The sequence below is a fragment of the Schistocerca piceifrons genome, chromosome 1 (assembly GCF_021461385.2).
Source record: "Schistocerca piceifrons isolate TAMUIC-IGC-003096 chromosome 1, iqSchPice1.1, whole genome shotgun sequence".
Taxonomy (NCBI): Eukaryota; Metazoa; Arthropoda; class Insecta; order Orthoptera; family Acrididae; genus Schistocerca; species Schistocerca piceifrons.
In genome coordinates this window covers 31,662,597-31,676,627 of record NC_060138.1, presented here as the reverse complement: position 1 = coordinate 31,676,627, position 14,031 = coordinate 31,662,597, and the positions used below count along the sequence as shown (strand labels likewise).

Here is a 14,031-nt window from a genome sequence, read left to right as displayed (position 1 = left end):
TAAAAGACTGTTGTGATTTGAAGCTTTTGGGTAGATTTTGGGAAAATTACCCAGAACCACAGGTCATGGGAGATTTACCATGCGGGGTGAGAAGGAAAGACTGATTGTTGGGGACTGCATTGGATGAGATTTGAAAACCTGAGAGCTTAAAGGTGGAATACGGGGTAATATGCAAGACCAGGATAACTACTAAAACATTGTGCATGAGTTAATAAGAGCAAGAAGCTAAGTGCATTGTACGTAACAGAGGTGGGATGGGGCAGTGAAAAATAGATGGGAAAGGCAATGAAAGATGTAGAAAACTAAAACGCAGTAAAGGGAAGAGTAGTTACAGTGAAAAAAAGCTGATATGGAGGAAATTAACACAAATTAAGGCCCGGTGAGTGGTGAGAACCAACGACATGTTGCAGGGCTAGTTCCCATCTGCAGAGTTCTGAGAAACTTGTGTCTGTGAGAAGAATCAAGATGGGACGTGTGGTGAAACAAGCACCGAGGTCTTGAATGTCATGTTGTAGAGCATATGCCCATTCATCCCAACTGATGATTTGGTGGTAGTCATGCTGATGTAGAAGGCTGAACAGTGTTTACATAATAGCTGGTATATAACATGTGTCATTTAGCAGGTGGCTCTCCCTTTGATAGTATATGTTTTGCCAGTTACGTGGCTATTATAGGTGGTGGTAGGAGGGTGCATAGGGCAAGTCTTGCAGTGGAGATGGTCACAGTGGTAGGAGCCATAGGGTAGGGAGATGGATGCAGAAGGAGCATAGGATCCAACAAAAATATTGCGGAGATTGGGAGGGCGACGGAAAGCTATTCTAGGTGTGGTGAGCAAAATTTCAGACAGAACGGATCTCATTTCAGAGCATGATTTTAGGAAGTCATGGCCCTGTCAGAGTTGCTGATTAACACATTCGAGACTGTGACAATACTGAGTCACCAGTGGTGTGCTCCAAAGAGGTTTTGTGGAGAGATCAGCAGTACCATGGTTGGATGTGATGGCCCGGGAAATCTGCTTTTTAACGAGGCTGGTAGGGTAATTATGTGAGAATGGTGGTGTATTGCTGTAAGGAGTCTGCATTCGAAAAATTACATTTGCCTTGGATGCCGTGGCTGTATGGGAGGGAACGTTGGACATGGGAAGGGTGGAACTGTCAAAATGTAAGTACTGTTGTTTGTTGGTAGGTTTAATGTGAACTGAAGTGTGTAGCTGGTCTTTGGGGAGGACGAGATCAATATGTTAGTGCATGCTGGCAAGTTTATCATCACATTGATGTGGTCTTGCATGGGCATTAATACCTTTGCTGCTAGGAATATGCCCCATGTATTTAAAGCTGAAACCAAAAAAGCTGCAATTTTCTAATGAAAATGTAAGCCATTTTCTGAGAGCCTTTTAGGAAAGAGATTCAAGGTTACTGAGGTGCTTGAAGTATGAGATACTGTCTGATAAGTAGTTAGAGCTCTGCGGAATACTATGTGCCAGTTACTCTTGTATTGCTGTAGTATGACTGTCCCATAATGTAAGCAATTATACTGAACCATGATGAATAGTGTATTTAAAACTAGTAACTGCTTTGTTCCAGCATCTAGTTTGGAGTTGTAGATACTCATGTTTCAAATCAATTTTTGAATAATATTGTGCCTTGTCGAGTACATTTGTTAACTAAGCCTCTGGATTTGGTATAAGATAGAGATCAATATTTGCCTGAACATTGGAGTTATTTTAAAAATGCCACAAGTGCATATGAGCCTATTAGATTTTTTAATGACAACCATTGGCACCATTCATTTACTGGTCCATACTGGGGACACCACTCCTAGTTCCTGAAACCATGAGGGCTCAATGTGAACAGTGCCTCTAACAGCAAATGGTAGAAGGTGAGCTCTGCAAAATTTTGGCATTGTCAGTGGCTTCATAGATATAAGGTGAGCAGTAAAATAGTTTGCGTAACCAAGTGATGCTTCTAAAATCTTGTCGGTAGCCCAGGAAGAATAAAGATCAATAAATGACACTGCTTTGGACACTTAGTTTACATAGTCCATTATTTTGGAACCAAATGCTGTGTAGCTGTATAAGCCAAAAATATTGGCAATGTTAGGTGCCTCTGCAACTAAGAATGTTAGTGTGAATTCATTCAACATTTTTGTACTTAGATATAAGTTGTAATTTACCAAGCAGAGGAATTTTTTCTAACAAGTAGGTGAACCCTTTGCGGCACAGCTGAGCCAAGATGCTGACACGTGTCTTACTTTGTTTAGTATTTAAAAAAAGGTTTAGACAATGCTGAGATGGAGTAATTATGATTGAACCTCTCACGATACATTGAAGATTTAGACAATCCTGAAATCAAGTGAGACATAAGAAAAAGATGATGGGTTAGAATCACCAGCTGGCTGCAGCTGATGACTACTACTGACTACTTTTTAATACTCGAATTTCATTAGTGAATGTATGCTGAGCTTTAGAAGCAACCTCAAAAGATTTGTCTTAAGAACACCACTGAGGCTATGATCAGATGTGGTTAATGCCATAGCCCTGACTTTCCTGTTGTGGGTAGGCACACAACCATATCTTGAATCAATAATGTTGCATAGTTGCTACAAGGTTTATCAGGTGACTGTATTCGGTTATCAGAGCACACAGATCAGAGGAAGATAAATCACTGTGGTGTGTGAGTGTTCAATATTCCCGTACCATTTTGTATAAATGACTGCTAGAAGACAGGAGCAAAGCATTTTCCTGTTAATGTTGAATGCTTTAAGCAAGACAGTGTTGATCAGAGTGTTAGAGCTGTACTTGTGTGTTCTCTGAAGTCTCAGGGGAGTGGCCATGGCCTTAACCATTGACTGATGATGTAGCTGCTGCTGACACATGAGCTGCAGGATAGCAGCATACTTTTTCTTGCTGTTGCTTCTGTTGCAGTTTTAGTTGTTCTGTTGCTGTTGCTGTTACAGCAGTGACAGTTGTTGTTTACAAAGTTCAAGAAGCTTCAGATCCATAGTACTGGCACTGAATGTGATTGTGTCATGAACATAATGAAAAAGTGAGCCAAGTTTATAAGAACACAAGTCATCAAGACTGGTAATGCTTTACAGAAGCTCAAAATTTAATGTGGACTTAAATGTGAGATGCTTTTGCTAGTTTTCACAATGAAAGACTTTGGCAGAAAATCTAAAGAGATTCTGTTCATGTGCAAAGTACACCAGCAGCCAAGACACAATCACTATCTTCTCTGTACAATAGCAGCAGTAATGTGATGTAAGACAGTGCCCCTAAAGCAGAGTTACTAAACATGGTTGCTCAAAATTTCTTCACCAAAGTTGGGATGATAAGTCATTAAAACAAGCTGTTTTTTGTTGTGGCGAGATTCTTTCACAAAATTTCAATCAACAACTTTCCCCCCGAATGCAAAAATATTTTGTTGATGACCACCTAAACAGGGAAAAATGAACACGATAATAAAGTAAGAGAAATCAAAGCTGACATGGAAAGATTGAGGTGCTCATTTTTCCCACACTCTGTTCAGGAATGAAATGGCAGAGAAATAGACTGATGGTGGTTCGCTGAACCCTCTGTTAAGCACTTAAGTGTGAAGTGCGTAGATATCATGTAGATGTAGAGGTAGATGTAAATGCGTGGTAGGTAAAGTCCTCAACTCCACTTTTCAGTAGGTCCTGGTAAACATAGCCAGAGTTGTTATTAGCTTCACACTGCATGTATATTAATAACAAACACCAGACAGTCTAAAACAAAGCTGGGTCATTGTAGGCATAGCTATTTGACAACTGACTGTGTCCTTCATACAATACAGAACAAGCGCTGATGTTGTCTGCTGTCTCATGTTCCTTGTTGCTGGGTGCTCAACTACATGAACTTCAATGGATATTGATGAAACTCTTACCACTTTCTTGTTGTTGTGTGGGTTCTTCTTAGCAGGAAACGTCTAGTCAGGCTCTACTCTTTGTTGTTGCCAAAGCTTTAGGACTACAGAATTTCATTTAGTTCATGATTCATAATATGGGTAATCTTATAACAAACATATGATGCAATCACCTGGTTTACTTGAAGTGCTAAAGGTGTTCCTTCACAATAATAATATGTTGGCTGCCGCTGGTATTCAGTGGTATGTCTGATCATCTTCTAACATATCCAGAGAATCTAAACGAGAGAAATGTTCTAGAATTTTTGTCAAGTATTGTTAAAAGTTTCCCTCTGGAGAGCTGGTTCTTTAAAATTTTCAAGATGATGCTCTGTGAAATCTCCTGTTCTCAGTATTTAACCTTATTCAAATGTTTTTCAGAATAGTGTTGGTGACTGCTGTGATGTAGATTAAATAGTTCTAGATTCAATACTTCCTTGCTTAATCTCTCCTGTATTTCCTTTGACCAGTATTTTTGTAGACAAGCTTTTTCAGACTCATATCTATTGTTAACTATATCTGCAACTTCAGCAGCACACAATGCCGCATCTCCTTGCACAAATCCACGCAAAAATTTAATTTTGTGGCTGTCACTCAGCTCTGGCAGGTATTCCATAAAATTCTTTTATGAACGTGATTGGATGTACATCTTTCCTTTCTAATGTGAATATTGCAAAGTGCTGGTGTCTTAGCACACTGTCTTCCATTAAGTAAGTAGTTAGTTTAGGGCCTTCAATCCCTCATATCAATGACTGAAACAAAGTTGACTCTGGTCATGCATGTGAACTAATGAAGTTGTATCCAATCTGTTGTGGTGTAAAAAATAAATGTAAATGCCGTGTGGCTAGGGCCTCCCGTTGGGTAGACCATTCACCTGGCGCAAGTCTTTCGAGTTGATGCCACTTCAGTGACTTGCATGTCAATGAGGATGAAATGATGATGATAAGGGCAACACTACACCCAGTCCCTGAGTGGAGAAAATCTCCGACCCAGCTGGGAATCGAACCCGGGCCATTAGGTATGACATTCCGTCGTGCTGACATCTCAGCTACCAGGGGCGGACTGTTGTGGTGCGACATCTGGGCTTGTGTCAATTGAAAATACATTCTGTGGAACTAGGTTGCCATTCACTTTTCTGTTTACTCTTTAGTTTGTCTAATTTACTTTGCATAGACTGGATGCCAATCTTCATTTGTCCCATGGAATTTGATACAGCCACTTTATAAGCTATAATTGAACTCATGTTTTTCAACTATGTTTCTATTGCATGTGCTATGCCATTTACCTTCGCTTCAGTTTTACTGAACTTGGTGTTGGGGTTGCTTTCATATTCTTCAAATTTCTGATCTATAAATTCTTCTAGATTTGATCTGTTTCTGCTTTGTACTGGTTAAATGCCTTCTCAATAGCCTTTTCCATTCAGTAAATTTTGTGTCCACCATTACTTCCATATGTTTGTTCTATTCTTGTGTCCATTTCTTGAACCTGCCTACCGCCTCTGTAAAAATATTGGTCACTTTCCCTATGTCCTTGGTCTTATAAACTTCCAAAATATCTTTGATTTTGCTAACTTCTTCCAAAATGTTTTATTTTGCTAACTTCTCCTGAAACTGAATTTATTTCGTCACTTCAGAAGACACTAACTCAGTTCAGTTTTTTTTTTTTTTAAGAAAAAAATGTCATTGAGCTTTGCAGTGATGTCAGCTTGTGTAGCAGCCATTCTTGAAATATTTTTCTCAAAACACAGAAAAACACAAATTTATTATTATAAGTGCATCAAATAAATTATCCTTCACCAATTCTGAAATTAAAAAATTCCATACCACTTTCCTTAATGGCTTTTTTCCTCAGCCATTGATGCTCAGCAATGCTCAATGCTTGTCTTGTGGTGGTTGTCAGCCATTACACTCAAAGCTTCTACTAAAAAAAAAAAGCTCTTTAGCATGCACTAATTAGTGGTATTAAATTTTTAATTTCTGTTTTGTGTGGCCTCAGCTCTCTTAAAGTCTACAACAGCACAAACTTCTTATATATATTTTTCCAATGTCATGTAGTCAGTTTTAAGTCACAGTTGATATTTCCTTTATATTTTCCTCACTATTATGTGGTCTTCTCATACAGATTCAAATATTTCAACAAAGCTGTTTTGTCCAGGAGCATAATGGCCAAATCTCATGTTCCTTTTATTGGGGGCTCAAGATTCCTAGTCTTCATGGGCTTCAGTCAAAATGGATTGTTGTTGTCGGTCTCTTCTTAGCAGGAAACACCCAATCATGGTCTACTCTTGGTTGATGCTAAAGCCTTAGGGCTACAGAATTTCATTTAGTTTGTGATTCATAGTATGATAATTAAATAATAAAATTATGATGCCATTACCATATTGATGTGAAGTTTTAAAGATACTTCCTCACAATAATAATACATTATGTAGCACTAGTACTCAACAATACACCTGTCTGCTGTTGCTACCAGACTGAGAGAGAGTGAGCTAAAATGTTGTTGTTGTTGTGGTCTTCAGTCCTGAGACTGGTTTGATGCAGCTCTCCATGCTACTCTATCCTGTGCAAGCTTCTTCATCTCCCAGTACCTACTGCAACCTACATCCTTCTGAATCTGCTTAGTGTATTGATCTCTTGGTCTCCCTCTACGATTTTTACCCTCCAAGCTGCCTCCAATGCAAATTTGTGATCCCTTGATGCCTCAAAACATGTCCTACCAACCGATCCCTTCTTCTAGTCAAGTTGTGCCACAAACTTCTCTCCTCCCCAATCCTATTCAATACCTCCTCATTAGTTACGTGATCTACCCACCTTATCTTCAGCATTCTTCTGTAGCACCACATTTCGAAAGCTTCTATTCTCTTCTTGTCCAAACTGGTTATCGTCCATGTTTCACTTCCATACATGGCTACACTCCATACAAATACTTTCAGAAACGACTTCCTGACACTTAACTCTATACTCAATGTTAACAAATTTCTCTTCTTCAGAAACGATTTCCTTGCCATTGCCAGTCTACATTTTATATCCTCTCTACTTTGACCATCATCAGTTATTTTACTCCCTAAATAGCAAAACTCCTTTACTATTTTAAGTGTCTCATTTCCTAATCTAATCCCCTCAGCATCACCCGATTTAATTTGACTACATTCCATTATCCTCGTTTTGCTTTTGTTGATGTTCATCTTATATGCTCCTTTCAAGACACTGTCCATTCCGTTCAACTGCTCTTCCAAGTCCTTTGCTGTCTCTGACAGAATTACAATGTCATCGGCGAACCTCAAAGTTTTTATTTCTTCTCCATGAATTTTAATACCTACTCCGAATTTTTCTTTTGTTTCCTTTACTGCTTGCTCAATATACAGATTGAATAACATCGGGGAGAGGCTACAACCCTGTCTCACTCCTTTCCCAACCACTGCTTCCCTTTCATGCCCCTCGACTCTTGTAACTGCCATCTGGTTTCTGTACAAATTGTAAATAGCCTTTCGCTCCCTGTATTTTACCCCTGCCACCTTCAGAATTTGAAAGAGAGTATTCCAGTTAACGTTGTCAAAAGCTTTCTCTAAGTCTACAAATGCTAGAAATGTAGGTTTGCCTTTTCTTAATCTTTCTTCTAAGATAAGTCGTAAGGTTAGTATTGCCTCACGTGTTCCAACATTTCTACGGAATCCAAACTGATCTTCCCCGAGGTCCGCTTCTACCAGTTTTTCCATTCGTCTGTAAAGAATTCCCGTTAGTATTTTGCAGCTGTGACTTATTAAACTGACATAAGGATTTTCATTTTTGTGTAAAACAAGATAAGTGGGAAATTCTTTAACATATAATCTTAATAATGCAGATGAAGGCTACTCCACTCATGGCTTTGCATCATTGTATAGTTAAATAGTTTCACTTCTTGAGGACATTACAGCTAGCCAGCTTATACCTGCATTCGTGGCATTGCCTATATCTTGCCTTGTCCCTTGCAACTGGCTGCAGAGCACAATCCTTGTCCATGACATGAATGAATTGATTGTTATACAATGCCTAAATTACAGTGATACAGTACTATAAAGGCAATAAGTAAGCTACTCTACTTTTGTGGATAGTGTTCCAGTTATTGCACTCTCTGACTTGACACTGCTTATTATTGTAAAAGCTAATGACAATAAAACAATTATCTGAAAAGTTTTTTCAATGGTTTGGTATCTCCATAGTTGATATTGAAGTTTCAAATGGAAATTCATCTTGTCTCAGAACTTTTCACTCCTTTCTTCAAAAAATTTCTAATAATGTTACAAACCTATAAGAAGATAGCTTTCTCTCCTAAGTTAAGTGCTCTTTAAGGTCTTGATATTTGTCTTGAAGTTCCCTGCAACCACTCCTTCAACTGAAATGATCATGTCATATGTTTAAAAATCCTACAAATTCCAGATATCTTTCGTTTGAATTGCCAGTTACTCAAATTTTCTCACTTTTTTCATTTCGTTATCTGTACTGTGTGTTGGAGTAAGAGCAATATCAGTAACTTTACCAGTCTTATTTTGTTACTGATAACCATTCCTAGTTTAATGTTGATGTGGGATGGATCCACAGCCATCATGTAATCACTGAACATGGTTATTTCCACTTATGGCCATGTTCAGTATAACTGGTTTGTTGAAATCAGTGGTCTTTTCAGTCAGCACTGGTCAGGCCTAATGCAACGGATGATGTTTGTATTCCAAAACAGAAGCGGGAGTATACTTATGATATAGTGGTATGCCCTCCCTCCATAGTACATTGCTATTACCCATGTGCTGAAGTATTAATTTTAATAACTAGTTATAACTACACAAGTACACGGTTTCTGAAAATGGAGGGTAATCAGCCATTACATGTTCAATTGATTTGCCTCCTGGCTCCATGCACTGCATCTGTCAGTCACTTTCATCTTCAGCATGTCCTTCTTGTAGTTTTTATGGTACAGCATCAAACACTAATCTTTCTTACTTTCTTTAAAACTGTCTAGAAATAAAGCTACTCCAAGATTCCCTTGTCACTGGAAAATAGGATTTTTGACAGCAGGTACTGATATCACTAGAATTTTTTTGTGATTTATGACCATGGTCTTCAGTATGTACGTATTTTAAATTAATATTCTTGTGTTCTGTCTGACCTCAAGTGCTGCCTCAGTTACATGACTCTCAATTTTGTGAAAATGTTCTCACCCTTTCTCATGGATATCACTATGTGCAGTTAGATGGGGTACACAAATTCTGACCTGGGGGGGGGGGGGGGGGGGAGAACTTGGCCACCATGTACCACTAACATAATCAAATCCAGAATAATGTGCCAACCCCATGACGATAAGAGATTAAGAGATAAGACCAAGGAAAAGAAAGAGATTCTTGTGTTCTGCCTGATAGTCCTCTACAACTAAAACAGTTTCAGCATGGGTTATTTCTGATACCAATAATATATGTGAGCTGTCAGTTGTGAATAGATTTTTGTCATCTTGCAGTATGTTTGTTTGTGCAGAAGACTGCAAATAACAGACAAACTGCAGCCTATCACATGAGAAGGGACAAATAATTTTAAGCATACAAAAAGGCTACAGAGTAATAATAGTCTGTGCACTACATTGTACAGTCATGTTTTCTGTGTTTTAGGTGGTGGAATCTAACTGTTTCTAGTCTTGGCTTGAAAGCACCTCTAACTGTACTACCATCTGTAACTTGCCAAGAGGCAGTTGACATACTCAGGAAGGAAGGTTATGATCAGCTTCCAGTAGTGGATGAATCAGGGTGAGTCAAAAATGATGCTTCTTGTACCATAGTCTCAGAGTTCTGACAATGCAGTGCTCCACCGAAGCAATGTTTAGAATTACTATGTTATGCGAGATGTCAGATTGAACTAGCCATATTCTCAAAAGAAGTAGATCACGATTTCTTCCCTCTGAATTACATTAGTACTTAAGACTTCATTCTGTGGCACTTACAGACTATATTTATCAAATGGCAAAATAAAACTTGGCTTAAAAGTGTCTTTGCCATTTTGTGACTATGTAATCTAAAAAGTAAAGAGGTCATGAATCAGTGTCAGTTGTTTCTATTACTAGCATCTTTTATAAAGATTAACTCTCCTGTTCATTAATTGGAGTAACTTTTCATGTCAGATGTATAAACATTTCCTGGGCCAGTTTTATTTTGGTACTTTAAAATCTACTCATCAAGCAGTAGCAGAACACACACATAAGAGAAGGCTATAATGAGGAAAGCTTTGGGAACCAGTGGCTCCTTCTTCCAGTAGAAGGGTTGAAGGAGTGAAGCAAAAGGACTGAAGAGATATAAGAAAAGGGGTAGATTTTGGGAAAGTCACCCAGAACTGTGGGTCAGGGGAGACTTACCACATGGGATGAGAAGGAAAGACTGATTGCTGGGGACTGCTTCAGATGAGATTGGAAAAAGAGGTTTTCAAATCTCGTCTGATGCAGTCCCCAACAGTGAGTCTTTCCTTCTCATCCCATGTGGTAAGTCTTCCCTGACCGGTGGTTCTGGGTGACTATGCCAAAACCTACCCCTTTTTTAGATCTACATCTACATCCATACTCCACAAGCCACCTGACGGTGTGTGGCAGAGGGTACCTTGAGTACCTCTATCACTTCTCCCTTTTATTCCAGTCTCGTATTGTTCGTGGAAAGAAGGACTGTCTGTATGCCTCTGTGTGGGCTCCAATCTCTCCGATTTTATCCTCATGGTCTCTTTGTGAGATATATGTAGGAGGGAGCAAAATACTGCTTGACTCCTCGGTGAAGGTATGTTCTTGAAACTTCAACAAAAGCCCGTACCGAGCTACTGAGTGTCTCTCCTGCAGAGTCTTCCACTGGAGTTTATCTATCATCTCCGTAACCCTTTCGTGATTACTAAATTATCCTGTAACAAAGCGCGCTGCTCTCCGTTGGATCTTCTCTATCTCTTCTATCAACCCTATCTGGTACGGATCCCACACTGCTGAGCAGTATTCAAGCAGTGGGTGAACAAGTGTACTGTAACCTACTTCCTTTGTTTTCGAATTGCATTTCCTTAGGATTCTTCCAATGAATCTCAGTCTGGCATCTGCTTTACCGACGATCAACTTTATATGATCATTCCATTTTAAATCACTCCTAATGCATGCTCCCAGATAATTTATGGCATTAACTACTTGCAGTTGCTGGCCTGCTATATTGTAGCTAAATGATAAGGGATCTTTCTTTTTATGTATTCGCAGCACATTACACTCGTCTACATTGAGATTCAATTGCCATTCCCTGCACCATGCGTCAATTCGTTGCAGATCCTCCTGCATTTCAGTACAATTTTCCATTGTTACAACCCCTCTATATACCACAGCAACATCCGCAAAAAGCCTCAGTGAACTTCCGATGTCATCCACAAGGTCATTTATGTATATTGTGAATAGCAATGGTCCTACGACACTCCCCTGTGGCACACCTGAAATCACTCTTACTTCGGAAGACTTCTCTCCATTGAGAATGACATGCTGCATTCTGTTATCTAGGAACTCTTCAATACAATCACACAATTGGTCTGATAGTCCGTATGCTCTTACTTTGTTCATTAAACAACTGTGGGGAACTGTATCGAACGCCTTGCGGAAGTCAAGAAACACGGCATCTACCTGGGAACCCATGTCTATGGCCCTCTGAGTCTCGTGGACGAATAGCACCAGCTGGGTTTCACACGGTCGTCTTTTTCAAAACCCATGCTGATTCCTACACATCTCCAGTCCTTTTCCTTCACTCCTCTTCCTTCCCCTTCAACCCTTGTGCCTGAAGAAGGAGCCACTGGCTACCAAAGCTTGCCTAATTATAACCTTCTTTTATTTGTGTGTTCTGCCACCATTTTTTGAGTAGATTTTTTATCTATCCAATTAAATTATTAAAACTCTTCACAATTGTTGTAAATTGCATTTGCTATGTACTGTGAAATGCACCTATAATTACAGGGTTATTACAAATGATTGAAGCGATTTCACAGTTCTACAATAACTTTATTATTTGAGATATTTTCACAATGCTTTGCACACACATACAAAAACTCAAAAAGTTTTTTTAGGCATTCACAAATGTTCGATATGTGCCCCTTTAGTGATTCGGCAGACATCAAGCCGATAATCAAGTTCCTCCCACACTCGGTGCAGCATGTCCCTATCAATGAGTTCGAAAGCATTGTTGATGCAAGCTCGCAGTTCTGGTACGTTTCTTGGTAGAGGAGGTTTAAACACTGAATCTTTCACATCACTATGCGTGAAACTTGCCCGCACGCGTTCAACCGTTCCTTCGCTCACTGCAGGCCGATCCGTTGATTTCCCCTTACAGAGGCATCCAGAAGCTTTAAACTGCGCATACCATCGCTGAATGGAGTTAGCAGTTGGTGGATCTTTGTTGAACTTTGTCCTGAAGTGTCGTTGCACTGTTATGACTGACTGATGTGAGTGCATTTCAAGCACAACGTACGCTTTCTCGGCTCCTGTTGCCATTTTGTCTCACTGCGCTCTCGAGCGCTCTGGCGGCAGAAACCTGAAGTGCGGCTTCAGCCGAACAAAACTTTATGAGTTTTTCTACGTATCTGTAGTGTGTCGTGACCATACGTCAATGAATGGAGCTACAGTGAATTTATGAAATCGCTTCAATCATTTGTAATAGCCCTGTACTTGCATTTAGCAATTTAGGACATTCTTTGCGTTATATTACATGCAATGTTGCAGACTTCATTATTTGACAAGTCACAAAGATAAGTAAACATTTTAAACTCATTTGTGTGACTTTGTTCCCAATGTGTTAGAGTGTTGTAAGACCTTTGTTCTTCTACCCTGTTACCTGACCCTGAGACATATCTGTCTAGTAGGGGTAAGGAGAAATTATCTTAGCAGTGTACTGCACCAGAAGCCATTTCATCAACTCACCAACATGGCCTCCTCAGCAGTAGTCAGCCTTTACAAAATTGGTGATGAGGGTTTACAAAAGTGACTAGCTGATTTACTGTACTGTTAGGTGCTGCATGTACTGTGCAAGTTATCGGTACAGTTGGACAGTTGGGATGTTACAGTCAGTCAACTGTTGTGCATACAAATAATGTAGCTCAGTATACTGCAATCATGAAATTGAATGGAAGGATTACATGGCTGCCACTGATCACTCAGTGTTACTGTACTAATTGAATACAGCCACAGAACAACGGAAGCCTACTAGCTGTGTTAGATAGTATATTGCTCGTATTTTCATCATATGCAGCTGCAACTGTCATTGACCCTTGACCACTAAAACCATAATTGCATTGGGACTGCATTGCAGTCAAAAGTTCTCTGTTAGGTAACAGTTCATTTTGTACAATCAACTGCAAAAGGCAAGGATTTGTATTCAAATCCTAATCCAATACACAGCTTTAATTTATCACAATAATTTTCTAAGCATATACTCTGCATAAAGCAATGCTACTGATTCTCAATTATGTACCAATTTGTCAAACAACGTTCAGTCTCTTTGTCACAGCTGTTATCTGCAAGTGCACATTGGATTGGGAGGACCATTGTTGTTTTAATAATCATTTAACTAAAATTAATTAATCAAATTTTGTGGGTCCATGTGAATTAGCTGCTTGGTTGTGGAGCCACTGATTAATTCATAGGAAGCTAGTAAGTAAACTTAAGTCAAGAAGACTATAATATTAAAAAAGAACACCAAAAATGTTAACAATAAATGATATGTTAGCCGAGAGAAAACCAAATAATGGAGGAAGAAATAGGAGAAAGAGAGAACTTCAGAGCAAAAATAAAATGTTTCAAGGGCTTCCAGGAGAAAACAAGGAAAAATGTACAGAATGGACTGAAGAATGAAGAGAACAACATATGGAAAGAACAAAAGACTACTGGAAAGAAAGGAGTTTATTTCACATTGTCCTTAATAGCCTAAAACAATAAAAAATATTTTACAGTACAGTGCTCAAAACTGTTGCAAAGAACTCCTACACAGAGTAAAATTAATGTTCCATGATGAAGCTTTTCAGTTTAGAACTGAAAATCTTGGATTTATCACTTAAGTTTTTCAACTCTACTGGAAGCTCACTGAAGATTTAAGCTGCAGAAT

At 39.1% G+C, this 14,031-nt stretch overlaps 1 protein-coding gene across 2 annotated transcripts in view; it reads left to right on the top strand.

Annotated features, from left to right (window-relative positions):
- Positions 1 to 14,031, top strand: part of LOC124787489 (cystathionine beta-synthase) — a 167,667-nt gene that overhangs the window by 129,438 nt on the left and 24,198 nt on the right. For both annotated transcript variants that reach the window (XM_047254343.1, XM_047254344.1), the window contains exon 9: positions 9,553 to 9,687. In XM_047254343.1, coding sequence (XP_047110299.1) covers positions 9,553 to 9,687 — 135 coding nt within the window. The remainder of the gene's footprint in view (positions 1 to 9,552; positions 9,688 to 14,031) is intronic.